Below are 26203 nucleotides of genomic sequence, written 5' to 3'. Positions count from 1 at the left end.
CATGTCCCCAGCTCCCTGCCGAGACTTTGACTCCCTGCTTCCATTTCTGGGCCCCAGTGGAGGGGTGAGCTTAGCGGAGGCTGGGATTGGTGGACAAGCCATGGAAACATTGAACAGAGGCAGTTAGGAATAAGAGAATGCGGGCTCTGCTCCAACCTGACCCAAACTTGACTCCAGCTGTGCACCCATTCGTGGTGTGAGTGAGCAGGTTTCCTAACCTCTCTGTGCATCAGTTTCTTCAGCTGGGAAACAGTGACAATAATTCTTACAGTGTTTTGTCATAAAGGTTAATTACCAGAGTTGATTCTGATTGGTGGGAATATGAATGGCGGTTGTTTTTATCTTCATGCTCTCCTTTCTAATCGGGCCGCGTTCCCTAGCTAGCAGGCCCTTTGCCTCGGCAGCTCCTGTGTTGCTCAGGAGCTGACTCTGGCCCCACTGCTGCTCACCCTCCCCCTGTTCCTCTCCGCAGGCTGCTCCCGGCAGATCGGCTTCTCATTTGTGCGACCCAAGCTCTGTGCCTTCTCTGGCCTCTATTACTGTGACATCTGCCATCAAGACGATGTCTCAGTGATCCCGGCCAGGATCATCCACAACTGGGACCTCACCAAGCGCCTGGTAAGATCTTGAGCCCAGCCTGTCATAGCCATACAGCGCTGCTGAGTGACAGAGAAGGGCTCGCTCCTCTTTGCTGCCGCCATTCATATGTTTGGGGGAGTTTGGCTCTAGAGAAGCCAGGGTCACTAGTTTAGGCTCCATGATGTGGGGGAGCTGACCAAGAAAGTAATTTGGTGCTGGTCTACAGCCCCTGGGCAGAGCTCTGTCCATCCCTGCCTTGGTCCTCAGGTAGGAATCAGGATGGTTCACTGTAGTTCCCCATGGGCACAGATAAAACTGCTTAGAGCACCAGCATAGATAGATAGGCAGAAATAATAGAATAGATTAGATATAGAGGATGGATGGATGGGTTAGGTGGGTAGTTGCATGCATGGGTTGAAGGGTGGCTTGGTGGATGGATATGAATGGATGGATGGTAGATATGTGGATGGATGTATAGATGGGTGGATGGATGAACGTAGTTGGGTAGATAATGGATGGATGGATGGATGGATGATGGATGGATGAATGGGCCAGCCAGCTGCTACACTTCCCCTGGGAGCAGTCAACCTTTTCCAGGCATACAGGCATCTACTTTTTGTTACATTTGGAATCATTCTGGGCTTATACTGCTTTATAACATGTTTGTTCAGTTAGTATTACATCTTAGATACTTTTTGATGTTCACCAAATGCTTTTAAATATGATGCATTCTGCAGTCTTTCAGATTTTCCTCTTCTTCAGCTGAGCTTATCTACTTACATAGCTGTGTTACCCTGAGCAAACTCTTCTGCTTCCCGTTTCCTTGTCCATGCTGCTGCTGCTGCTGCTAAGTCGCCTCAGTCGTGTCTGACTCTGTGCGACCCCGTAACGGCAGCCCACCAGGCTCCTTGTCCGTGAAGGGGGGTTAATTACAGTGTCTGTCTCCGGGCAGTGAGGACTAAAGGAAACAGAACCCACCAGTCACTTAGATGGTGCCCCTTCCCTTTCCTAAGGCCTCACCTTCTGCCCCTAATTCATTCGGTCAGGGTCTGCCTCAAGAGGTGTGGACTCGGCTTTCTCCCAAAGGCACAGATTTCTGTTAAGACACAGAAACAGAGGAAACTTCTCTCAAGACCCAGGCCTGCCAGCCATGCTGTCTCTTCATATGTCCCCATCAGAGCCCAGAGAACATAATTCTCGGAACCTGTACCACCCTGGCCTCCACCCGCTGGGGATGGAAAACACCTGTTACCTTCACTTTGGTTCTCTTTCTCTTTTTTTGGCCGTGTTGCATATGGGATCTTAGTTTCCCCACCAGGGATCGAACCGGCACCCCCTGCATTGGAAGCACAGAATCTTCACCACTGGATCACATTAGCTTAGAGAAGTCCCAACATTAGCTTCACTTTGGCTTTTTATTGGTTACCTCATCCTCACCCCTGCCCTCGGTGTTACGTATTTAACTAACTACATGGAGAAAATTAAACCTCAAGATGACCACAAGTACAAAGAACCCTCTGGTCATAAAACACCCTCAGCGTTTACAACATCCAGATGCCTCTGTTGAGCCGTCTCCCTATTCACTGCGGTAATTTTGGTGCCACTTCCTTTTTCCAACTAGAAAATTCTAACAATTCCCTTGGCATACCTAAGGTCAGGAAGCATCCAACTCTCAAAGATGCTAGACCTGGGAAAGACAGGAAGGTTCAGAATAGAAAGTGGCAGGCTGGCAGGGTAGGGGCCCCTTGTCCACTGTCTGGCTGACCCACTTGTGCAAGGCCTGGCTGGCACTTGGCAGGATGTCAGCCCAAGCCTGGGGCTTCTCCCTTTGTCTGTCTCCTCCACAGCCGTGGGGGAGGAACAGTCCCAGGAGAGCTCAAAGCTCATGCCTGTCTGTGTACTTGGCAGTTTCCAGCGCGCATTCCTGCGTGTTATTTCATCTGGGCCTCACCCTAAGCCTGGGGCTGAGTTGTGGGACAGGCTGGGCAACAGCAGTCTGACCTGAGTCACTGACTCACCAGGCCTTTGCCAGTGGGATGCCTGTCGGCTGGGGGCTGGTTCCTCGGGGCTCTGGGAAATGGGGAAAGGTGGAGATACCAGTGAGGTGAGAAATGCTGGTTGAAGCCGGAAGAGCAGCCTTGGCCTAACAGTCTCCTCTGGCCCTGGCCCATCCCCCGGGGCCAGCGGACAGACGCTTGGACCACACAGGCACCCACAGAATCTGATGGCAACTCCCATTCACTGAGAAGCTGCTTACCTGGATTTTCTTTTAATTGAAACTCAATCCCATGCAGTAGGTGCTTGTATTTCCCCCATTTTACAGATGAGGAAACTGAATCACAGAGAGGTTAAGTAAGTTTCTTGAGGTCATACAGTTGAGAAGGGGTGGAGCCAGGATCCAAAGTCAGACTAAGCACTGCAGGGTGGTTGATGGTGGAGAACACCTCAGCTCCTCCATCCTTATCCTCCCCAAAGAGACTGCAGGGGAAGGGGCTTCTCTTTGTAAGTGAGGCAGCCAAGGATGCAGAGACAGCACTCAGTTCACACCTGGGCTCTGCTTTCTTTCTGTTGGCTTGGATCAGTCACTTTAGCTCCTCTGAGTCTTAGTTTCCATATCTGTAAAATGGGGATGATGACACCTTCCCCTCTGGGTTGTTGTGAGGATGAAGAAAGGATGTGGTCAAGGTCCTTAGCCCAGTGTCTGGCAAATAATAGGTGCTCAGTAGTTGGTGTTAGGGTCAGGGCTGAGAGTAGAACCTTCCACGTCTATCAAGTGGGAGAAACCCAGATCGATCACTCAGCTCCACGTGGAGACTTGGAGGGAGGCCCTGCCCTGGTTGGTGCTGTTAGTGAGGACGGAAGAAGCTCGGGAAACCTCTGGTTAAGCTGTATCTGATCCATGGTTTCCTGTGGTTGGAGCCTGACTCAGATCGGTCACCTGGTTCCTGAGTCGGCCCAGGGTAGTGTCTGTTTCCTTTCGGCAGAAAAGTGGGGGCAGGGGCGGGGAGGCCAGGAAATAGTGGGAAGGATCTGTGAGGCCCAGGGGGAGAGGCGTGTGGACCCTCCTTCCCGTCCCCGCGTGGTCAGGGAGGGGCAGCCGCTGGTGCCAAAGGGGGAAGAGCAGGTTTGGAAGCCAGATCAACTGGGTTCAAATCCTGACTTATCTGAGCCGTGGGCCTTGGCCAAGTCACTTCCTCTCTCTGAACCTCAGTTTCCTTGTCTGTAAAATGAAGATGGTGCCGCTTCCCTCGGCAGGTGGCTGGAGGGGTGAGCGAGGGAGTAGGTGGCCCAGCGTCTAGCGACCTCAGGCGCTTACAAAATGGCCCTCCTGTCTCACCCTCACTGCCCGGTGGTGTCCTCAGGTCTGCAGGCAGGCCCTGAAGTTCCTGACACAGATCCGGGCCCAGCCCCTCATCAACCTGCAGCTGGTGAATGCGTCGCTGTACGAGCATGTGGAGCAGATGCGCCTCATCGGGAGGAGCCGGGAGCAGCTGAAGCTGCTGGGGGACTATCTGGGCCTGTGCCGGAGCGGAGCCCTGAAGGAGCTGAGCAAGAGGTGAGCGCCCAGACCTGGGGACACAGACACACAGACACACAGAGACACACAGACACAAAGAGACACACACATACACAGACAGAGACAGAGACACACACACACAGACACAAAGAGACACAAGAGACACACACATACACAGAGAGAGACAGAAACACACACACACAGACACAAAGAGACACACAGACACACACATACACAGAGACACACACATACACTGACAGAGAGAGAGAGAGACACACACACATACACAGAGACACACACACACAGAGAAAGAGACACACAGACACAGGGACACACACAGATACAGACACACACACAGAGACACAGACACACAGACACAGAGAGAGACACACACACACACACAGACACACACAGAGAGACAGACACCCAGAGACACACACACACACAGAGACACACTGACACACACAGAGACACACACACAGACACAGACACACACAGACAGAGAGAGACACACAGAGACAGAGAGAAACAGGCACACACAGAGACACACACAGACACACACACACACAGATAGACATACACAGAGAGACACACACACAGAGATAGAGAGAGACACACACACAGAGATAGAGAGAGACACATACCCAAAGAAAGACACACACACAGACACAGAGACAGAGAGAGATACACACATACACAAAGAGACACACACACCACAGACAGACACACACACACACACACACAGAGACACAGAGAGAAACACACAGACACACAGAGACACACAGACACACATACAGATACAGACACATACATAAACACAGGCACACACACACAGGGACACACACAGAGAGACAGAGAGAGAAACACACACACACAGACACACAGAGACACACACACAAAGAGACACACATACACAGATACAGACACACACAGAGATACAGATATACGCACACACACACGGGGACACAGAGACACAGACACATACACACATCTAAGAGTGGCTTGCTCAGTGCCTGGACACGGGGACACACACACACACACACACATATACTACACACAGGGTCAGTGCACAAGCAACTTCTTGGGAGAAATGCCAGGGCTGGGTGGAGGACTCCCTCTCTGCATTTAGGAGTGGCTTTTATTTGTGCATGTAATGCCTTCATTCATTTGACAAGTGCTTATTGAGAATGCGCTCAGTGCCCGGCGAGGGGTGTGGGGCCTGGGGCTGAGCACAGTGGACTTGGATCCAGCCCTCTAGAGGGCACGGCAGGGAGCAGGGCAGCGGCTACCCCCAGGAGTGAGGGCGGAGGAGAGAGCAGGATGCCCTGGAAGTACAGCGGAGTCGGGGGACTGACGCATATTGGAGGGCACTGATGGGGGAGGGGGCTTCCTAGAGGAACTGACCTCCAGTGTGAGATCTGCGAAATGAGTGGGAAAGAGGGGATTTGCAGGAAAGAGTGTTCCAGACAGAAGTAGTGATGTGCATGGGCTGTGGATTAAGGCCCCATGTGTGGACAGAATAGGGAGAAATTTCCGGTGAGAAGGAAAGTGGGGATGTGTGAGAGGAGACCAGAGACGCGAGAGGGGCTGGTCTCCTGGCTCCCCGGGGCCCCACCAGCCCTCCGCCCCACATCGGCTTGACTCTGCCACCCTGGCAGCAGCCCTTCCCAAATCCTTGCAAGAGGACAAGGTTGGGCCAGGACCCTCAGGATGCCCTGCACAGAGCTTCTTGGTGCCCAGTGCCTGGGGGACTTTCAGTGCTCAGCTAGGGGTAGGGGGTGACACCTTCTGTGGGACTACGCTGTCCTGGGGCCCCGGGAGGACAGACCTTGGGTGGACGAGCCTGTGCCTGCTGCCCAGTTAGGCTTCCTTGCTGGTTTCTGGGGACTTGGAGCAGCTCACAAGCCCCTCCATGTTCCCCATGCAGCCACTCCTCCCGACAGGACTGGCGCAGACATCCTGTCTGCTGGGCTCCCCTGCTCAGCCCTGGTCCCTGCCCTTCCAGGGCTGCTCTGCACTGGAGAGATGCTGTGGGGAGCCCTCTCTTAGGCAAAGCACAGAGGCTGGCCCCTCACAGGCCCTCAGAGCAGCTGGCTGATTCCTGGTCTCTGCAGGGCCTGGAAGAGCAGAAAGCCTTCTGGGGGCCACCATGAGGGACCCAGATGGCTGCTTCTGGGGAGGCTATTGCTGTCTCCATCATCAGTGGGTCCTCACTCCCATGCTTTCTGAGATTCCAGGACCCAGGGCCCCAGAGTCTGCCCTCCTGCCCCCCTGTCCAGGGTGGTGAAATCTCAGGTCAGGTGGGACCCTGTGACCCTCTCCAGTTCAGGGATGTCTGCAGACCTGAGTAGACCAGCTGCCTGTAGGGCAGGTCCCGAGTGCCAGCCTCACTTGCCCATCCCTACCCTGCTGAGGATCGGTCAGCAGCCTTACTGGCCTGTCCAGGTTGCCCTGTCTGGAAGCTGGGGGCAGTCTTGCCTCTTTCTCTCTGGTTGCTGTTTCCAGCCTTCATGAAAGCAGGGCCAGGCCTGCAGAAGTCCCAGTTCAGAAGCAGCATAGGGTGAAGAAAGAGCTCAGGAGCAGCCTTCACCTGCCCCCAGACTTGCTGTGTGACTCAAGGAAGCGGCTTCACTTCTCGGAGCCTCGGTTTTCTTGTCTATAAGATGGGCCAGTGATCCCCATGTTCATGTGGCCTGCCAGAGTTGTGGTGAGGGCCACACGAGGGGCCCAGTGTCTAGGGAGGGACAGAGACAGGGGAACAGATGGCCCTGGGTCAGGGAGGCGTGTGCTGTGAGGAAGGAGGCAGGGTGCAGAGGGCCAGGGAGCTTCTTGGAGGAGGTGGCATCAGCTGAAGGTTTGTGGAATTTTCTTTCTCCTTTTAAAAAGAAAAAAAAATGCTTTTCTTCCTCACAAAGATAGTATTCAAATAGTATTAAAGGGAACCAAACAGAAATCTGGGGTCACCCTTCTCCAGTCTGGCCACCATCTGTACTGTAAGAGCTTCCAGATCCCACTCTGTCCTCACTCACCGGAAAGCAGAGTTGCCCCAACACAAATGGCATCGCCCATGTGGTGAACCAGGGTTTAGTGAAAGAACCAAAAGAAGCCTGGACTGGATTTTCTGCAGGGAACCCATGGCTGTGGGGGGGTTGGGGAGTAGAGGGGAAGCGTGGCTTGCCAGGACCTTTGCAGGGCTCAGCGCAGCCAGACTGGGTACAGGGGCTAGACCTCGAAGACCCTCTGTGCCGCCACAAAGGCCTAGGATTTTATTCTGCTGCAGCCGAAGCTGCTGAGGAGTTTTGAGCATAGGATGGTCACACTCCCTGAAGACCAGTTTGGCAGCACAGCAGTGGGGCGTCGGGGCTGGTGTGGTAACTGGCACAGGAGGTGAGGAGGCCTGGACTCAGGTGGTTGGGGTGGAGGCTGAGAGGACAGGAAGGGTTGAGGAGAAATCGGCAGATCTTGGAATCTTTCTCTCAGGGGGCTGCGCTGACCTCCCCTCCACAGCAACTGAGGGCCTCACTGAGGACCTCACAAGCCCAGGGTAGGTGGCCTGGCTGGCTCCTTGAGCTTCCATGACTCTGAGCAGAGGGCAGATGACAGAGAAGACTCTCCATCCAAACGGGCCCCACCCTTCCTGCTGGCTCAGGAACAGCCTGTGCACCCCCTCTGCCCCTCCCCCTGCATTTTCCTGGTGATAAACGGCAGTTTCCTGTTCCCAGAAAGCTGGACGTTTACCGGGGAGACCGGCACGTTGCACTGAGTGGCCACTTGGCAGCACAGCGTGGGCTGCCTGGTGGAGCTTGTCATCTCGGCCCTGAGTGGGGTTCCTCCTAGAACCGGGGCCGTGCCCTGGGGTGGGCACAGTCAAGCACCCACTCCAGATGCCGTGGGCCTGGGCACCTTCCTGCCTCCAGATGTCCAGAGCACCCTGGGGCAGGCTCCCGCGCATCCTCAGACCGGGGAATTCTCCCCCCAGCCCCACTACCGCACAGACACACAGCAAGGCCAGGCAGGAATTTTTTGCAGGTGTTTCCTGTCCATCTCTCAGGATGTAACCTTTGGGATCTCTGCCATTGGTGAGGTGGAAACTAGAGCCAGGCTGGTGGCAGCTGAGCCCTTGTCCTCTGCCCCCCACCCCCACCTCTGAAATGGGATCTGTGCACTCAGGACACCTCAGCTCCTCTCCCAGAGCGCCAAAACCAGATGCTTAAATGTCTGTCCCTAAGCTAGACCAGGGGCTACAATAGGAAGGCAGAAGCCACGTCTGGTGCATTTCTGTCCCCAGCACTGTCCCTGGTACGTGATGGTGGCAGTAATGACAATAGCTATAATAACAGCCTCTAGGCATTCACCTGGGAGATAAGGATGCAGGCTCTGGAGCCAGACTGCTGCTTTCAGACTCCAGCTGTGCCTCTTACTAGCTGTGTGACCACAGGCAAGTTCTTTAACTTCTCTGTGCCTCCATTTCCTCTTCTCAAAATGAGGGTTATAATAGTGTCAACCTCACAGGATTCTTGTGAGAATTAAATGAATTAATATATATCAAGCTTTTAGTCCAGTTCCTGGCTCCAAGCGTTAGCTTTCATCATCCTCCTCTTCATTATTTTTTAAATAGACTTTTTAAAATATCTTAAAATTTTTTTTCAACTTTATTGAGTATAATTTACAAAGTTGTAACATATTTATAGTATTTTTGTGATGATTTGATATATGATTGATTATTCTGTGAACGGAGAAGGCAATGGCACCCCACTCCAGTACTCTTGCCTGGAAAATCCCATGGATGGAGGAGCCTGGAAGGCTGCAGTCCATGGGGTCGCTGAGGGTCGGACACAACTGAGCGACTTCACTTTCACTTTTCACTTTCATGCATTGGAGAAGGAAATGGCAACCCACTCCAGTGTTCTTACCTGGAGAATCCCAGGGACGGGGAAGACTGGTGGGCTGCCGTCTGTGGGGTCACACAGAGTTGGACACGACTGAAGTGACTTAGCAATAGCAATTCTGTGAAAGACTTCCTCCCATCTTATTAATTCACACATCCATCATCCTCACATATTTTATATGTATTATATATATATATATATGTATATATGAACAGTGAAAGTGTTAGTCACTCAGTCGTGCCCAACTCTTTGTGTCCTTAAGGACTGTAACCCGCCAGACTCCTCTGTCCATGGAATTCTCCAGGCAGGAATACTGGAGTGGGTTGCCATTTCCTCCTCCCGGGGTTCTTCCCGACCCAGGGATTGAACTTGCATCTCCTGCATTGCAGGCAGATTCTGTACCATCTGAGCAACCTGTATAGTGTGTGTGTGTGAGAGAGAGAAAACATTTGAGTTCTGCTCTTAAATTTCAATTATACGATACAATGCTATCAACTATGGTTAATAATTATTCATTTACTACGTACAAGGCACTGTGTTAAATGCTTTAAATAAATTATTTCATCCCGAAAAGAGCTCTCTTGCTCAGGTGAGGAAACCTGAGGTTCAGAGGTCAAGGAACTTGCCCAAGGTCCTGGCAGCTGGGCACCTGGAGTCCGGGTCCCGAGCCCAGGCTGGAGCTATTTCTCCCTGCTTAGCGGTGCTGAGGGAATGAACGCAAACACAGGTGGGCCCAAATTCCTTCTGAGGAGCCTCTTGTCTTTTCTTTGAAGGCTCAACCACAGGAATTATCTCTTGGAGTCGCCTCACAAGTACAGTGTCGCCGACCTCCAGCAGGTGAGAATGCCACCCCTGAGGTGTGTGTTAGTCGCTCAGTCAGGTCCGACTCTTTGCGACCCTATGGACTGTAGCCTGCCAGGCTCTCTGTCCATAGGGTAGCAAAGAGTCCAGGCAAGAATATGAGAGTGGGTTGCCATTCCCTTCTCCAGGGGATCTTCCCAACACAGGGATGGGACCCGTGTCTCCTACATTGCAAGCAGATTCTTTACTATCTGAGTCACCAGGGAAGCCCAGAGGAACCTAATTCCTAGAAACTTATTCCTGGAGAAATCAGAAAGGGAGATGTTGGGGCAGGGGCTGCTGGCTGCAGTTTACTGAGGCAAGACGTCCCATCTTCAGCCTTTCAGCAGCTCAGAATGGGTGTCCAGCCATCCACGCTTCCTGGGGCAGTGACTGAGCCCTCGGTCCCACTGGGACAGGCAGGCACCACAGCCAAGCCCAGGATCACAGGGCTCAGCTGCCTTCCAGGTTGCGAGGGCGTAGGGAGGGTGAGGGTTTGGGACATTCCCTTCCTCGAGGGAGGGGACAGTGGATTCCTCTGTGCACAGGGACTGCACACCTGCATGGCTCGGCCTCACTCGGGGAGGTTTGCTTGCCCAAGTGGAAGGAAACTCCTCTTGGGGTAGGAATGCTCCAGGCAGGGCGCCAGGAGGAGCAGCAGGCCACGTTCTGCAGACGGCCTCGGGCATGGCACGGCCTCTCAGAAGGCCTGGCGGCCGGCACTTGCCCTCCACAGATCGCGGACGGGGTGTACGAAGGCTTCCTCAAGGCACTGATCGAGTTTGCCTCCCAGCACGTCTACCACTGTGACCTGTGCACCCAGCGCGGCTTCATTTGCCAGATCTGCCACCACCATGACATCATCTTTCCCTTTGAGTTTGACACCACAGTCAGGTATGCAGACGCCATGCCGGCCACCCTGCCCCATCACTCCCACCCCTGGGTGGGGGGCAAGTCCCAGGTGCCACTGCGAGGGGGACAGGCCAAGCCCTCACAGGACTCCCTGCCTCCCCCGAGCCACCCGTCTTCCTAGGGAAGAGGTAGCTGCTGCCCTTTGAGTTGCGTGGGGAGGACCTCACTTTTGTCCTCTGCAAACAGGTGGAGGAGGGGCTGGGTGAGTTACTGGCCTGGAGTGCTGGCACAAGGCCAGACACAAAGTGGGCACCTGGTGGGCAGTACCTGCCACTGCCTCTGCCCCGTAACGATTGTCCCCAGTCATCACTCATTATCAGAAGCCTCTAAATGGAAAGAGGCCTCCATCAAACTTCCATTCCAACCCATGTGGGAGTGGAAAACTGAGCCGGTGGGAGCATCCGTTCATTTTCAGCAGATGTCCCCAGACCCAAACTCGACCCCCCCGAACAGACCTGGGGCTGAGTTTTTTAAATCGTAGAGTGTTTGGAACACAGGCAAGGAAATCAGTGAGTCTCGGTAGTATTTATAAGGGAAATACAATAGAGGGCATCGGTGTGCATCGTGGGGCTTAGAGATCAGCACTGTGGCGAGAACCTTTTGTCCCAGGATGGAGAGGCAGTGCCTTGGGTGGCCAGCTCTGGTCAGGAGCACCGACCAGCCTCGAGCCCCGGAGGCTCGAGGTCCCAGCAACGCTTGCGGCTTTCTCCCAGGTGCAGCGAATGCAAGACCGTCTTCCACCAGACCTGCCAGGCCGTGGTCAAGAAGGGCTGCCCCCGCTGCGCCCGCCGGCGCAAATACCAGGAGCAGAACAGTCTCACCTAATCCCACCTCTTGTCCCCACCCGGGACCCGGGGCTCAGCCATCCCAGCCGGGTTGGCCACCAGCCTGGCCACACTCTCAAGGTGTCACAGAGCCAGGAAGACTCTCAGATGAGACCAGAGGACTGGCCTATGAGAGGGAGCCCCAGGAGCCCCTGATGACACCTCCTATCCCCCACCTATCTGCTCCAGGAGGTGCGGACACCAGCAGGTGCCCCCTGTCCGACGGTGTGGGAGGAGGGGGCCTTTGCACTAATCAGCCCAGCACCCCTCACTGACACCCCATCCCCATGAGGGCTGTTCAACACTGTGGAAACAAGACTTGGGGAGCATTTTCAATTCCACATTCCTGATTAAAAGGTCTAGTTTTTTTAAGGTGGATTTTTTTCCCTTCATATTTCGACAGAAAATATTTTTTTATTCTTGACCCTCCACAAGTCACCCAAGAAATCCAGGCATTCTCACCCTGAGCAAATGTGTAGAAACCGCTCAGGCCCAGCCTGGAGGTGGGTGGTGGCTGGGTGGACAGGCCCCCCAGGACAGAGCCCACCAGCTGGCGGGTGCCTTTCCTTCGCCCTCACCGGGCGCTTGCTGCTGACAGCTCCTGTACAACGTGCCAAACTGCCGTGGGCCAGGCAGGCTCAGTCCTGAGGACCACGTTCTTTCCCTTCCTCTGCCCCCACCTGCTCCCTGGTCCCCCCTCCACCTGAAAAGCCCTTCAATTTCTCTGTGTCAAAACCCACCCCCCACCCCTGCTGCGGCTCTCCTATGGCCTGGGATCTTGGGCCCGAAGGAGGAGGGCTATGACTCGGAACCAGCACTGTCAGCACTTTGAGCCTTCCTTGGTCCAGGGAAGGGTCGTCATCTAGCCCACCCCTCAGTCCTCTGCCCTCCTCACTCCTACCCCTGACTGGCAGCCAGATGGGCAGGGGGCTGCTGCAGACGCATTTCAGGAACACACCCCCGCCTGCCGGGCCTGCCGGGACCGAGGTAGGCTGGGCTCCACACTGCCCCCAGCATCTTTCCACGAAGAGTGCCAGCCCTGCTGCGGAGATGCACAAGGACACGCAGGAGAAGCCACCTGTGGAAGGGTGCTCAGCCAGTCCATGAAGCCACGAGTTCACAGAGTTTTGCTGGACTAGCCCAGGAGGGCCGCTGCCAAGAGATTGGAACATTTCACTGGAACACGACTGCCTTTGGAGGGGATCTTCAGGTGGAGCCTGAAATTGTTTTCAAAGCGATATTTAGACCCTGGGGCTTCGGGGGGCATGATTTCTCTGTTGCCTCCCCACTTCTCCTGGACCCAGCAGGCCCCCCTCAGCCCTGGGACCCCCCTGACCATCTTCTCTGTGCTCAGCTGAGATAGGAGGCCTCAGGTAGATATCCACCTTCACTGTCAAGAGACAAACCCACTGCCACCTCTCCCTTGGGGTGATTCGGCTGCTGAGTCACCTGCCTAGCCCTGTGGAGCTGGATAAATTGTGCAATAGAGTGGAGGAGGTGGTGGGCGGGTCAGGGAAGGGGCTGTCACACAGCTTCTTTGTCCCCATCACAGAAGATGGTGCACACCTGTACCAAAGCCTCCTAAACCAGGAAGTGGGTCCTTAGCCCCACCCCCGCCCCCAGCCAGCATTAACGCTCCACCAGAAACACAGCCTGATCAGAGCCAGAATTGGTGGTCCTGGGGTGGGCAGCACTGCTTGAGCCCAGCCCTGTGAGTGTATTCTGTATCCCAGAAGATCCCTAGGCGGCAGCAGGAGTGAGGCCCTGGAGAAGCCCACTTTGGTTCAGCGGGGCCTGGCACACCACACTCCCCACCTTCTCCGAGACCAGTAGCATTAAAGCTGACCGCCTCCCTCCCCACCACCAAAAAGCTGCTGATGCTTTCAGATGAGTTGATTCACCTTCCTCACCTCCAGTGGGAAGCTGGTATGAACCTCAGTAGTGCCCACACTATTTTTAAAATTTTGTTTTATGCAATAAACTGTTTCTAGTGCAGGGCCCTGACCCTGAGAAGTGCTTTGCCATGTACTGAAGGAACTGCGGCCATGTGACTTTTGAGTGATTTTGCAGTAAAGACCTGCTGTTTCTAATCTGTGGTCTGGTTTCTGAATCTGAAAGCTTCCACTGACTGGGGGAGACCACAGGCCCTCAGATACTGTCTGATAGCCTCCACTGTTCTCAGTCAGTCCCTGGGCACAGGGGAGGGCTGGAGGGGGGTGGTTATAGGTAAACATTGCAAGCAGGGGGCTTGTGTGCCAGGAGTGAGCATGGAGAATAGTAGAAGTAATTCTTCAGTCTGTCCCCCACCCTTGCCTCTCCTCTGAGTCAGCCTCCCCAACCACCACCCCCCACCCCCCGCCCCTGGCCTTGGGGTAGGATTTCAGGGCCTTTGGGAAGGTTTATTCACATACACTCATGTAACTGAAGCTAATGCCTGGAATCCCACTGTGATGGCTTCTTTCCTGTTCCTTAAATGTCAAAGCACAGACCCCTGACACTGGAACATGTGAAACCATTTCCCACTGGTCATCCAAGGTGAGAAAGAGGCTCAGGAAGGAAAGGCTTGTGAGCAGGGCCAGATTCAGGGCTCATGGTTTTAGGGCTCCAGCTGGCCTTGGCTGCCAGCTTTCCTCTGAAGTTCCAGCAGAAGTCTGGTGGGTGGGGAGGGCCTGCAGGAGGAAGCCCACTGCTGCTCTTGTAAAGACAGAAGAAGGAAACAGGCTAATTCCCAGGGAAATCAGGGTGCAGGAACTTGGGACTGAAAGATTCATGTCTGCAGTTTCCTGTCCTTGAAGCAGCCTTTCGGCCTTTGAGGGAGCACCCTCTGCCCATCGCATGAGCCCCAGCTTCCCTTGAGGGCAGGAGGTGGTGGGCTTGGAGGAGCCTTGAGGGACCTGGTGTGGAGAGGCAGGACCCAGAAGAGCACATGGCCAATGTGCTGCCTTTGGATTCAGTCATCCATCCTTAGCAAGGTGTTTCTGAGAATACTTGTTTCTCCCTTCCCCCTCCTGCCTAAAGGAGGATAGCAGATGGGGGGTTTGAGGACCCCAATTCAACCCCAAAGAGGAGGGCTCATCTCATAATAAAATTAGTGATAATAATAATTCATCAGATGTGTGTTCTTAACAATGCGATGATAACAATACGTTAGCCTGACCTGCTGCAGTCCATGAGGTCACAGAGAGTCACAACTTAGTGACTGAACAACAACAATCCTATGAAGTAGGTGTTACTGTCCCCAGTTTACAGGAAAGCAAACTGAGATGCAGAGATAAGGTGAGCATCTTGAGTTCAACCCCAGGAGGTTGCTCTGAGCTTTGACGGATTGGCTGGGGGTCGGGGAGGGGGGGCTCCTCCCCCACAAGGATCCAGGCCAGGAGGTAGGGGAAAGGGGATGGAGTAGAGCAGCGGTGGAGGGAAATCTGGCCCGCCTTCCTCCCCGCTCATCCCACCGTCCTGGCTCTGCTGCCTTCCTCCAGGAGACAGCCAGGTGTGGCCCAGGATCCCCGGGAGGTGCAGGGGAAGGGGGTGGCGTCTGCGCTCCTCGGGCGCTGGCCCGTCCCAGAGAGGACAGGAAGCCAGGACACCGGGGATTGTCTCTCGCAGCCGCAGCCCCAGCCCCGGGAGGAAGTTCTGCCGGGTGCTCTCCGCCGGTGCCTCCCTCACTATATTGTTGAACAGGAAACAGGGCAGCGCGGGAGCTGGGCGGTGGAGGAGGAAGCACCGGACGCCGAGCCCCCCGCGCGCCTGCCAGGACAAGTGGAGGCGAGGCCAGCGAGCGGACACCGAGGTGCCAGGGCCGGGCCGGACTGGGCGGGAGTGCTGATCTGGGGTGGGGAGGGGGACTGCAGGTGGCGGGGTCCTCACCCGGCAGCACCAAGCACCCTTCGCGCAAGGCGCAGGAGCCGGAGCTGAGCGGTCTTGGGAGGAGCGCGGCTCGGGACGGATCTTGCCCTCGCTCAGGAGGAGGTGGGAGGCGAAGGACTGCCCGCCGTCCTGGGGCAGGAGGGGCCCAGGTCCAGGTTCCCTGCGTCGACCCAGGCGTGGGCGCCGCTGTGACTCTTGTCTGTCTCCCAAGCCGTGGACGCAGGGCACCTCCTGGTGAAGGGTCGGTCTTCGCGCTCCAAGGACCCTCCCCGCTCCCCTGATCCCTCTCCTCTTCGCTCCCCCCAGGATCGGGGAAGGAGACGAGAACTGGGTCCCCTCCCCACCCAACCAGTGACCCCGCGCTCCGGGGAGCGTCTCTGCAGTGGGAACCCCACTCCAAGTTTTTCGAGGCCTGGCCGAGCTGAGTTCGAAAAGGGCCTGGGGAGGACGAGGATGGGACCGGAGCGGCAGTGCCTGCAATCCGGATGGTTCAGGATGCAAATAGCCTTGCTAGGACTGGGGACGCTCGGGCTAGAAGTCAAGCCGGGTCGAGCAGTCCCGAAGCATCGCGTCCGCGGGACGCAGAGCCTCTTGGAAGCCGTATCCCGAGCGTGGGGGTGGGGCGCGGCAGGGGCCGGACCCTACCCTCCCTTGGCTCCACTCTTGAACCTTCCGTGCCCCTTCGGCCGCAGCCCTCCCTGCCCTTGCCCCTCCCTCAGGCCTTCTGCTTGGGTCCCGCCTCCAAGGCCCCACCGGCCTAGGCGGATTTCTTCAGGCTCCGCCCCGCCCCTCCCAGACACCGCCGCTTCGGGAATTGAAGGCGGTGCTTCCAAGCGTCCCTCACCTTCTTTGCTCTCCTTGCCAGCTCCAGCTCCCTAAAGTCTCTCCAGCCAAGCCGTCTGAAGCCCCGCCCAAGGAGATGGCAGGGCCCTAACCTGCATCCATCCTCCGGCTCCACCCAGCCCGCCCATGGGCTCCGCGAGGCCCGCCCTGCCGACGTAAGTGAGAGGCAGGGGGTCCGGGGGAAGGTGGAGAGAAGGTTGTCCTCCTTAAGTTTGGTTGGCTTAGCTGCAGTCAGCTTAAGGACCCCGCGTCCAGGGCCCAGTGTGCTCAGTGGCTCAGTTTACACTCTTTCCCCGTCGAGGAAAGTTTGAGAAAGTAGAGAAGGAGCGCTAGGCGCCCCGCGGCCAGACCCTGTGCCTTGGGTCGCTCAGACTCAACCAGAGGCCGAGCTTCCACCTGCACCTGCTTGGTCCCAGGTCACCATCGTGGGGCAGTCGATGTGGCCGATGTAAAGGCTTGGAGGGACCAGCCTCACAGACGGGCTTCCAGTTGGGCTGTGACGCCGCTCCCCCGACACACCAGGGTCCAGGCTGAGCCTGCGAGAGGGAGAGTGGGTTGTGGTGTTCACTCCGGGATAACTTTGGGGGTCCCTTGGGTACACCGCACGGATAGTCACTATCAAAGAGTGCATTCTCTAGGGGCCACTCTCGTGGGGCAATATAGAGACCGCAGGGCAGAGGGCAGGCCGCAAGGGCCAAGCCTCTCTCTGGACGTGGAGGTGGGAGCCGGAGCGCAGGGGGAGGTGCTGGTCGGTCTGGGCGGGCGGGGCTCCGGGGTCACGTCTGTGGCTAAGCCGCTGGGAAAGGAAAGAGAAAATCCAAGAGAACCGGTTTCCCCGGCCTTGGCAGTCGCGGCCCCTTATGCCAAGGCCCTTGGACTAAGCAGGGCAGGGACACTCCCAGAGTAGAGCGAAGCGGGGGCCGCTCCCAGAACCTGCGCCCCAACTCTGTCCCCCTCGGGCCTGGGGCTCACGCGCCTTGGTGGGTGGCTGGGGCGATAGGAGCTGCCAAGGACGCGATTCCCTGAGGGCTCCTGGAAGTGTCAGGACAGGGCGGGATGGAGGTATGGGCTATTTTTCCTACTTTACAAATGCGGAAACTGAGGCCCAATTTTTATATACACGTGATGTCCCCCCCAACCAGCCTTAAAGCTTCCTTGGCTTTAAAGCCGGACCGGTGTTAACCACCATCTCCCCACCGAGGGATAGAATTTTATACTCCAGGCCGCAGAATGAAAGGGCTGTCTTAATTCCATCGCTGCGTGTAAGAATTAAAACCGTGGAGATTATTTCGTCCAAGCCCCGCGTTTTCGAGATAGGAAAACCGAGGCCCGAACGTACACGATCGTAGCTTCGGGACTCGAAGTCTTCGGGCTCCCCTGTGCGGAGCGCGGCCCTCTCGGCGGCCCTGACCTCCGCGCCCCTCCTCCTCGTCGCCCACAGGGACACGCGGCGGCCGCGATGGCGGCGGACGTCGAGGGGGACGTCTACGTGCTGGTGGAGCATCCCTTTGAGTATACGGGCAAGGACGGGCGCCGCGTCGCCATCCAGCCCAACGAGCGCTACCGACTGTTGCGCCGCAGCACGGAGCACTGGTGGCACGTGCGGAGCGAGCCGGGCGGCCGCCCCTTCTACCTGCCGGCGCAGTATGTGCGCGAGCTGCCAGCCCTCGGCCACCCCGCGCCCGCCCCGCCGCCGCCCGCGCCCCTCCAGGGCCCCGCAGCTCCTGAACCGCTCGCCTATGACTACCGCTTCATGAGCGCGTCGGCGCCCTCCGGACCCGACGGCGCCCCCGCCGAGCCCCGGGGCCGCGCGGGCTCCCTGTGCGGCCGAGCTCGACCGGGCGCGGCCACGCAGCGTCGAAGCCTGGCGCCTGGCTCGCCCGCCTGCCTGTACACGCGGCCCGCGGCGCCCGTGCGGCCCGCGCAGTCCTTGGACGACCTGGCCCGCACCGCCGCGCCCCCTGCCGGCCTCCTCGGGAGCGGAGGCGGCTTCAAGGCCTGCAGCGTGGCCGGCTCATGGGTGTGCCCGCGGCCCCTGGCGCGCAGCGACTCCGAGAACGTCTACGAGGCCATCCAGGACGTGCGCGACCCGCCGACGGAGCAGCGGCCGGAGCAGGTACGCTACCGGGAGCCGGGAGCCGGGAGACCGGGGCGGGGGTTGCTCCCATCCTCCAAGAGCCCGGACGCTGGGAGACCCCCTGAGCCTTAAGTCCCGGCTCGACGGAGCAGCTGTGTCTGCCGGCTTTAGACCAACTCGCTCACGCCGAGCCTATCTTGCTCAACCACGAAACCAGAGGGGTACAGGCTTACTCAAGATTTCTTATCTGCAGTTCCCAAATGCCAAAGCTCCCTGGAGCTCAAAAGGCTTCTGTAACTCAGTTAACGGTAGAATTTAACTTGAGCCCATGTGCGGCCGTGGGCAGCCTTAATAGTGTGAATATTCAAGTTTTGCTGTAGAAGAGCAAGTAAACCCGATCATACGGTGCCGCTCAAGCCTTGCTGCGAGCGTTATGTCCCCTGTAGCAGGTGCGGGCCCGTTACCTTTCTAAAATCCAAACCATTCCAAAACACATCTGGAATGAAATAAGGGATGGTAGCAGAATGCCGCCGCCGGCTCTACCTGCCTCGCGTTTCTCACATGAGCTTGGGCTTCGGAGGAGATAATGGATGTGAAAGTCAGGGGTCTGCTTCCTTTTTTGTCTGGTTCCAACATTTTAGTTCCTCTTTTTTTTTTTTTTAAATTTCGATGGGTTTGTTTCAGAAATAAGTCCAGTTATAGTGAAGATGTTCTTTTTTGCCTCAGAATCTGGTTATGTAAATTTGGGGATTTCTGAAATAATATTTAAATATTATTTTTAAAATAGGGGCACGTTTTAAAAACTCTTACAACCTCAAAATCCTTTGCTGGCCCGGACTTCTTCAAGTTTAGGGACTTTTCCGGGAAAGATGTTGGGGGTGGGGGGGGAGTGCACAGGCCCCCTTCTGACATCTGCCGCAGCTGTGTACTTATGGGCAATCCACTTCCTCACTCAGAGTCTCAGTTTGCGTTTAGACCAAGAGGCTAGGGGACGGTGGAGAGATGACTCCTGAAACTTGTGAGTCTCTGATTTCCTTTTTTGGACCCAATATGATTATAATAAATATTGATGCCTGCCACGTGCGGAGACTGAGTCTGGGATGCCCAGAGGAAGGATGCACCGTCCCCATCTGCAAGGCCCCGGGTCTTCCCTCCTCCTGGTCTTATGGTGCAGTGTTCAGGATTTGAGGCTACACAGACTCGAATTTGACTCTGCTGGATCACCTGCCAGCTGCTAAACGAGTCACTTCACTCCCCCCGCCACGATGCCCTCTTGTGTACACGCAGAACAATATCAAAGGATTCGAGTTGTTGAGAGCCTTAAAAGAGGTGAAGCGTGGAAGTGCTTGACACGTAGTAGGCGGTCTGCCAAGACTGGCTGAGGTCCCACTGGGTATCTTTTCCTCCGGGCCGGCTCCACCTTTGCTACAGTTTTTGCAAGGGGCAGCCCGCCCTCTGGTGGCCAGAATGGGGAACAACGTGCGGCGTGCAAGGAAAGAGATCAAGGACCCTGAGGGGAGAGAGCTGAGGAGGTGGAGGGTGACGGAGCCAAACCCTTGCGCCAAACGCCTCTGCCAGCCCACCATCTATCTGTTCCATCTGCTCTGGAATATATGGCTGCACGCCTGCTCTCTTTGCCCCCGGCGCCGCTCCGTTTCTTCCGCAGGCTCTCGCGCCTCTCCACACTCTCTGTCCTTGTGATGGTGGGAATATCTATTTGGCTCTTGGAGGTGCACTCCTCCCTTCTGGAGGTGGGGGACTGGCCTCGCTCTCTGAACCCCAGCTCCTGGCATCGAGCCTGGGCCAGAGCCTTACGGAATGTGCTGAGGAGGGACAAGGAGAGGCAGCTCCCTTAACCATGAACCTGGGCTCTGCAAGTCTGCCCAAGGGGCATCACAGCAGAGCCCAGGACCACAGTGGTAGAAGACCTCCCGCCCAGATCCCAGTACCTCCTGAGCTCAAAGGAAAATCATCCCAGCAGCCAGCGTCTCCGCCTCGAGCCTCCAGCACCTCCAGCTGCAGTGGTGTGTTAGGAGTAGGTGGACATATAGATGATCAGGGTAAGGGGTAGGGCTTGTACAGGGAGGATCTGAGGTGTCTGCCGGAGACCTGGGTTTACCACCCAGATGCTCTGCTCAGTCTCAGCTCTGGCCCTAATTCACTGTGTGACCTGAACAAATCACTTAGCATCTCTGGTCCTGTTTCCTCCCCGGTGTAATGGGAATAAGACCACGGTCCCCGTGGCCATGTTTCATTTGAGTGTCAGCTGTCGGCCTCCCTTGACACTCCATCCAGGACAAACTCCAGAGCAGGGGAGTTGGTTCCTTCCTGGGAAGGAAGTCCCACCCTGCTGTCTGTTCACAGCAGCACTTAGAGAAGGAGTTTCCTGAAATGTGAGCCTGCTTGTAATCTCCTTGGAGGAGAAAGTTCCCAGCTTTCCCCTCCATTCACTAAGTGAATTGATGGAACACCTGCCAAGCACCAGGTGAGCCTTTGGATTTAAAGGCGGCCGAGGCACAGCTCCAGCTCTGGGGGCTCATTGTTTGGGTTGGGAGACTGGCAAGAGGGGACAGATCTTCAGTGTGGGGCACAAGCCGTCTGTGATGGAGCTACACTCGAGGTGCTGAGGTGCGTGGGCAGAGGTGAGGTGCGAGAAGATGTGGCACCTTTGGGACCTTACAGGTGGGGCTCAGGGATGAGAGTGTGGGGTCGGGAGTGGATGGTGTCTTGCTGAGCAGGGACTCATGGGCTCTCGGCAGGAATTTGGGCTCTATTCTGCAGCCATTGGAAGGCTCTCAGCAGAGAGGAGAAGGGGATTGAGGGAAGACCCCTGCGGCTGGGCCTTGAGGAATGATGAGGACCTTTGCGGTCTCCCAGGCATGCAGTGGTGGCGGGAGATTTGGGAGGTAGGCTGGGTGGGACCTGGTGGCCAATGGGCTGAGAGGGGTGAGCAGGATATCAGGAGGAGCTCCAGTCTCCCAGTGTGCACTCTGGCACTGGCAGTGGTGCTGTTTGCGGCCTGGATAACCGGGGAGGAGGTGGTGGAGGAAACAGGCGATGCTCACTCTGTCCTTGCCTGGCTCCAGTGCGGGACAGCTAGGACTGCTGCCCAGGAGGAGGCCCTCAGCGTGTGATAGTGGAGCGATAGGGGTGGACAAGAGCGCCTGAGACAGTCCTGGGGCCACCGCATTCGAGACAGCCCTGGGGCCACAGTGTTTGGGCAATAGAGGGAGGAGAGAAGAGCGAAAGAGGAAAGAACAGTCAGGGAACAAGAAGGGAAAGCAGCAGAGCACTGGCCCAAAAGCCAAGGAGCGTCCAGAAGAAAAGAGAAAGTGAGATAAAGGTCATTGGGCTTTATTGGAAGTGGCCACCAGAAGGTCAGCGGCTATATTATCAGGAGCTGGTCCAGGGGTTGCTGAAGGCAGAGAGCAAAGGGTCAGAGGAATGAAGGTTGAGGACACAGGTGCAGAGTATAGACAATTCTCAGAAGCTAGGCAGAGAGGGGAGATGCTATGTGGCCAGGTGTGGGTGTAAATCTTGGGTGGAGGCTCCCCAGAATCTCCTGAGAGGGACAGGAAGACAGGGAGGCAGAGGATGGCGAGGAGGTAGTTGAAGAGATTCCACCCCAGGAGAAAGGAGTGAGGAGCAGAGGCTGGGAGCAAGGGGGGAGGAGGGGGGGAGGAGGGGGGGGAAGGGAGGGGAGGAGGAGGGGGAGGGGAGGAAGAGGAGGGGGAGGAGGAAGGGAGGAAGGAGAGAAGAGAGAGAGGGAGGGGAGGAGGGGGGAGGGGGAGGAGAGGAGGGAGAGGCATGTGTGGGTGGAGGTGATGTGGGGTCATCAGAGCAGGTGGGGACAGTGTCCAGTGGGTGGACCATCGGACAAGGGGAGAGGGTGGTGAGGAGGGCAGGATGATCGGCAGAGGCAGGGACTGGCGCCCCTAGAAGCGAGAAGCCTCTACCACATGGGGCATTTCACCAGTCACCCAGCTAGGCTAGCATGTAGTGAACGCGTGCTGTGGGTTGGCCACTGGGACACACAGCCTGGGAAGACGCGACAGCCCCTGTCTCAAAGGGGCTAACAGTTCCATGAGCTCTCACTCATCCTGTGAGCTCTCACCCTCCCAATGCTCACTTTGGCAGCGCATAAATTCAAATTGGAACAATACAGAGGAGATTAGCATGGCCCCTGAGCAAAGATGACACGGAAGTTCGTGAAGTGTTCCATATTTTTTAAAAAACTCATATTCCCAGTGGCTCGGAAGGCAGGCCTGGGCACACCCCACATTTGCCCAGAGTACAGACAGACAGAGGTTCAAAGGGGTTTAGTGACTGACCAAAGGTCACACAGCCAGGAGGAGGCAGCTTCAAGACCAGATGCATTCCTCCAGGCCCCAAACCCCACTCTGACCCCTAGGCTGAGTCTCGGCCAGGCGGCTTTCAGGCTTGGCCGCCCCATTCCTCTCAGCAAGGACAGTACAAGCCCAAGGCAAACAGGTATTCACCTTTCAGAGTGCCCGGTATGTGCCCAGCCATGTCGTGGGCACTGGGTCAGGGAGGAGGCAGGAATTCTCTGTGCCTGATGGTGAGGTGGGAGAATGAGATGTCCCAGGAGAGGGTAGAGGGCCTTCCCTGGTGGCTCAGTGATAAGGGACCCGCCTGCCAATGCAGGAGACACTATCAATCCCTGGTCCAGGAAGATTCCCTGGAGAAGGAAATGGCAACCTGCTCCAGTGTTCTTGCCTGGGAAATCCCATGGACAGAGGAGCCTGGCAGGCTACAGTCCATGGGGTCGGACACAATCGGTAACTAAACAGTAATAACAGGAGAGAAGTAGAAGCACCCCTTCCGAGGAGGGAGAGAGGGAGGAGGGGGAGGAAAGTGGAGGACCACCGGTCCTCCCGGCCCCCCACACACATACATGCTGCCAGGAGGCAGTCTGGGAACCCAGGAAGGGGCCTCTGTGACTCCTCCCCAGAGACTGCGGGGCCCACCCCTGGGCCAGGGGCCGTTCTGCCCCGGGGATTTCAGGGTGTGGTCACCACCGCGCCCTAGAACAACTCAGAGGTGGGAAGGGCCAGGCCGGCCACCTGGACTGGGGCCCGCCCCTGCCGCCGGGCATTGGCCACTGGGAGGAAGGGGTCACAGCCCCAGCCTCCGCAGCGTCTTAGGCAAACGGCCCAGGAGGCGCCGCACCTAAGCAGCTTCCAGACGGCTAGGAGCCCCAGGGCTCTCCTTCCTCCTCCTTGGCCAGACCGGTGAGTGACCAGGAAATGTGCCCTGGAGTCGGGACCCTGGGGGAGGAGGGGCGCGCCACGGCGGTTTTCCCACACCCTCCTGCGTCCCCTCCTGATCATTCTGTGAGCCCACTCCAGAAGAGAACCCACCCAGTGACCCCTGCTGCCACGTGCCCTGCCCTCCTCTCCAGATCCCGGCCCCGCACTCCGTGGGACAGACTCCAAGGGCAGCCCCAGGGAGCTGTGACCGGGATGAGGGAACTGGCCTTGGGCAGACCCAGCTGGATCCCCCTTTGGGACCAGCTGGCGGGAGGGGGGCTTCTGAAAAGGAAGGGGTGGTCAGAACAGAGGAGCAGAGGCCAAGTGGAGGGACTCATGCGTCCACTTGTCCGCCCTCCCTTCTAACAGCTCTCCCCACTGCCCAGTTAGGATAGCTGTCCTAGAGTGGCCCAGCTGGTTTCTTTATACCTGGCCTGAACTCACCCTCCCCGTGACTCACCTGCAGCCCCAAGCTAACCTGAGAGCCCCACTGCCCAGCCTATGACCTGGTTTGTGAAAGAGTAGGTCCTAGGGACCCCCCCCTCCATGCTTACCAACATTGCTGGCCACTGAGAGCCCTCCCTGCCCACTGTTCCCAAGGTGGAAAGGCATAGCCTCCAGCCCTGCAGGCTGTTGTCGCTGGGTGGTCCCCCCACCCCCAGCCCGGGTCTCACCTGGCTCCCTTCAGCTCCCAGGCCTCCTGAGACAATCTCCTGGCAAGCCCACCTGCCTCCCCACTTCCTCCCTGAGCTCTGCAGCTTGCTTCACCCTATTTCTATTTGCTCTGTTCTTCCTGGAGCTGTTGATCCAATAGTGGGAGAGGATGGGCAGTTGGTACCGAATGCCAGCCCTGATGGCTGGTCACTGTCACGTCCTGGGCACAGGAAAGCCCATGATCATGACTGGGGGTACCTGATGATCAGAACACAGTCACTGTTCCATAGCAGAGTGTTGGAGTGATTTGGAGCTGGATCTAGGTGGGGCTTCCCTGATGGCTCAGATGGTAAAGAATCTGCCTGCAATGCAGGAGACCTGGGTTCCATCCCTGGGTTGGGAGGATCCCCTGGAGAAGGGAAAAGCTATCCACTCCAGTATTCTGGCCTGGAGAGTGCCATAGTCCATGGGGTCACAAAGAGTCGGACACGACTGAGCGACTTTCACTTTCCCTTCACATTCTGCCTGGAGAATCCCATGGACAGAGGACCCTGGAGGGCTACAGTCCATGGGATTGCAGAGTCAGACATGACTGAAGCGAGTGAGCATGCACGTTCCCCCTATAAAGATAATTTGTGTGTGTGTGTTTAGTTGCTCAGTCATGTCCAACTCTTTCTGACCCATGGACTATAGCCCACCAGGCTCCTCTGTCCGTGCAGTTTCTCTAGGCAAGAATACTGGGGTGGGTTGCCATAACCCCCTCCAGGGGATCTTCCCCACCCAGGGATAGAACCCAGGTCTCCCACATTGTAGGCGGATTCTTTACCATCTGAGCCACCAGGAAAGCCCATAAAGATAGTTTGCTGCTGCTGCTGCTAAGTCGCTTCAGTCCTGTCTGACTCTGTGCGACCCCGTAGACGGCAGCCCACCAGGCTCCCCCATCCCTGGGATTCTCCAGGCAAGAATACTGGAGTGGGTTGCCATTTCCTTCTCCAAAGCATGAAAGTGAAAAGTGAAAGTGAAGTTGCTCAGCCGTGTCCAACTCTTAGCGACCCCATGGACTGCAGCCTACCAGGCTCCTCCGTCCATGGGATTTTCCAGGCAAGAGTACTGGAGTGGGGTGAAAGATAGTTTAACCCCATTTCAAATATTTGGATAATGGGGGGGATTTCAATCTAATGATTCAGGGTTTTGGTTTCTCTCCATCCATTCTGCTTTCCTAGGCTTACATGTTGGGGAGTTTTATAGACATAGGGTTGTGCCAGCGTACGCTGACATTTATGATGCACTTTTTCGCTTCCACATCTCTTGATTCAGTAAAAAGCAGGTAATGCTACCAGGCACTGGAGACGATGAAAAATCAGAGGTGGTCCCTGCCTGAAGGTAGCTTCCATTCCAGAAGGAGCGACTGACAAGTAAATGACAGTTACACTATTCTGTGGTGAATTCCAATGCAGGGTTCTATGGGGGACATGTCCAAGGAGCACCCCCCGCCTCCATCCCACATCTCTCAGGCGAGAGGGAAATCTACAATGCTGTCCAAGGAGGTGATCTCAGAGGTGAATTCTAACGGCATCTGCAATTCAGCCTCCTGAGAAACCTTCTGGACCTGGTGCTCTGTCCGTGGCAGATTTTATTTATTAATTTTGCTCATCAATGGTAATTAGTCTTTTTAGGTTTTCCACTGGTTCGCTAGTTAATTTTGGCCATGTCATTTTTTATTTTATTTATTTTTGGCAGTTTTTTATTTTACTGGGGAAGTATTCCTTTTTTCTAGATTTGTAAAAGCTCCACTTTTGTCATGGATTTCCTTCTGGCCTAGTAAATAATTTTCTTTTTTTTTTAAGTTTTCAAAGACAGAGAAAACCTGTACATTTTCTTTCTTTCTTTGGTTGCATCAGATCTTCATTGCGTCCTGTAGGATCTTGGCG

At 56.2% G+C, this 26203-nt stretch overlaps 2 protein-coding genes and 1 non-coding gene across 8 annotated transcripts in view; all 3 read left to right on the top strand.

Moving 5' to 3' along the window:
• Positions 1-13651, top strand: part of PLEKHM1 (pleckstrin homology and RUN domain containing M1) — a 57196-nt gene extending 43545 nt beyond the window's left edge. For 4 of the 5 annotated variants that reach the window (XM_024980937.2, XM_024980934.2, XM_024980936.2 and 1 more), the window contains 5 exons: positions 473-618; positions 3942-4135; positions 9759-9822; positions 10562-10719; positions 11451-13651. In XM_024980937.2, coding sequence (XP_024836705.1) covers positions 473-618; positions 3942-4135; positions 9759-9822; positions 10562-10719; positions 11451-11562 — 674 coding nt within the window. In that variant the 3' untranslated portion in view covers positions 11563-13651. Of the gene's footprint in view, positions 1-472; positions 619-3941; positions 4136-9758; positions 9823-10561; positions 10720-11450 lie in introns of those variants that run through there. The other variant, XM_059878567.1, reaches the window with a different exon arrangement.
• Positions 13652-15225: 1574 nt separating this feature from the next.
• Positions 15226-26203, top strand: part of ARHGAP27 (Rho GTPase activating protein 27) — a 36121-nt gene continuing 25143 nt past the window's right edge. For both annotated transcript variants that reach the window (XM_024980546.2, XM_024980545.2), the window contains exons 1-3: positions 15226-15351; positions 16294-16426; positions 17713-18387. In XM_024980546.2, the coding sequence (XP_024836314.1) occupies positions 17731-18387 (657 nt within the window). In that variant the 5' untranslated portion in view covers positions 15226-15351; positions 16294-16426; positions 17713-17730. The remainder of the gene's footprint in view (positions 15352-16293; positions 16427-17712; positions 18388-26203) is intronic.
• LOC112442766 (U6 spliceosomal RNA) lies at positions 22472-22576 on the top strand. The gene has a single exon (XR_003031061.1). It is a non-coding gene; the product is annotated as a U6 spliceosomal RNA (small nuclear RNA).

The sequence above is a fragment of the Bos taurus genome, chromosome 19, assembly GCF_002263795.3.
Source record: "Bos taurus isolate L1 Dominette 01449 registration number 42190680 breed Hereford chromosome 19, ARS-UCD2.0, whole genome shotgun sequence".
NCBI lineage: Eukaryota > Metazoa > Chordata > Mammalia > Artiodactyla > Bovidae > Bos > Bos taurus.
This window is presented reverse-complemented; position numbering and strand designations above follow the sequence as displayed.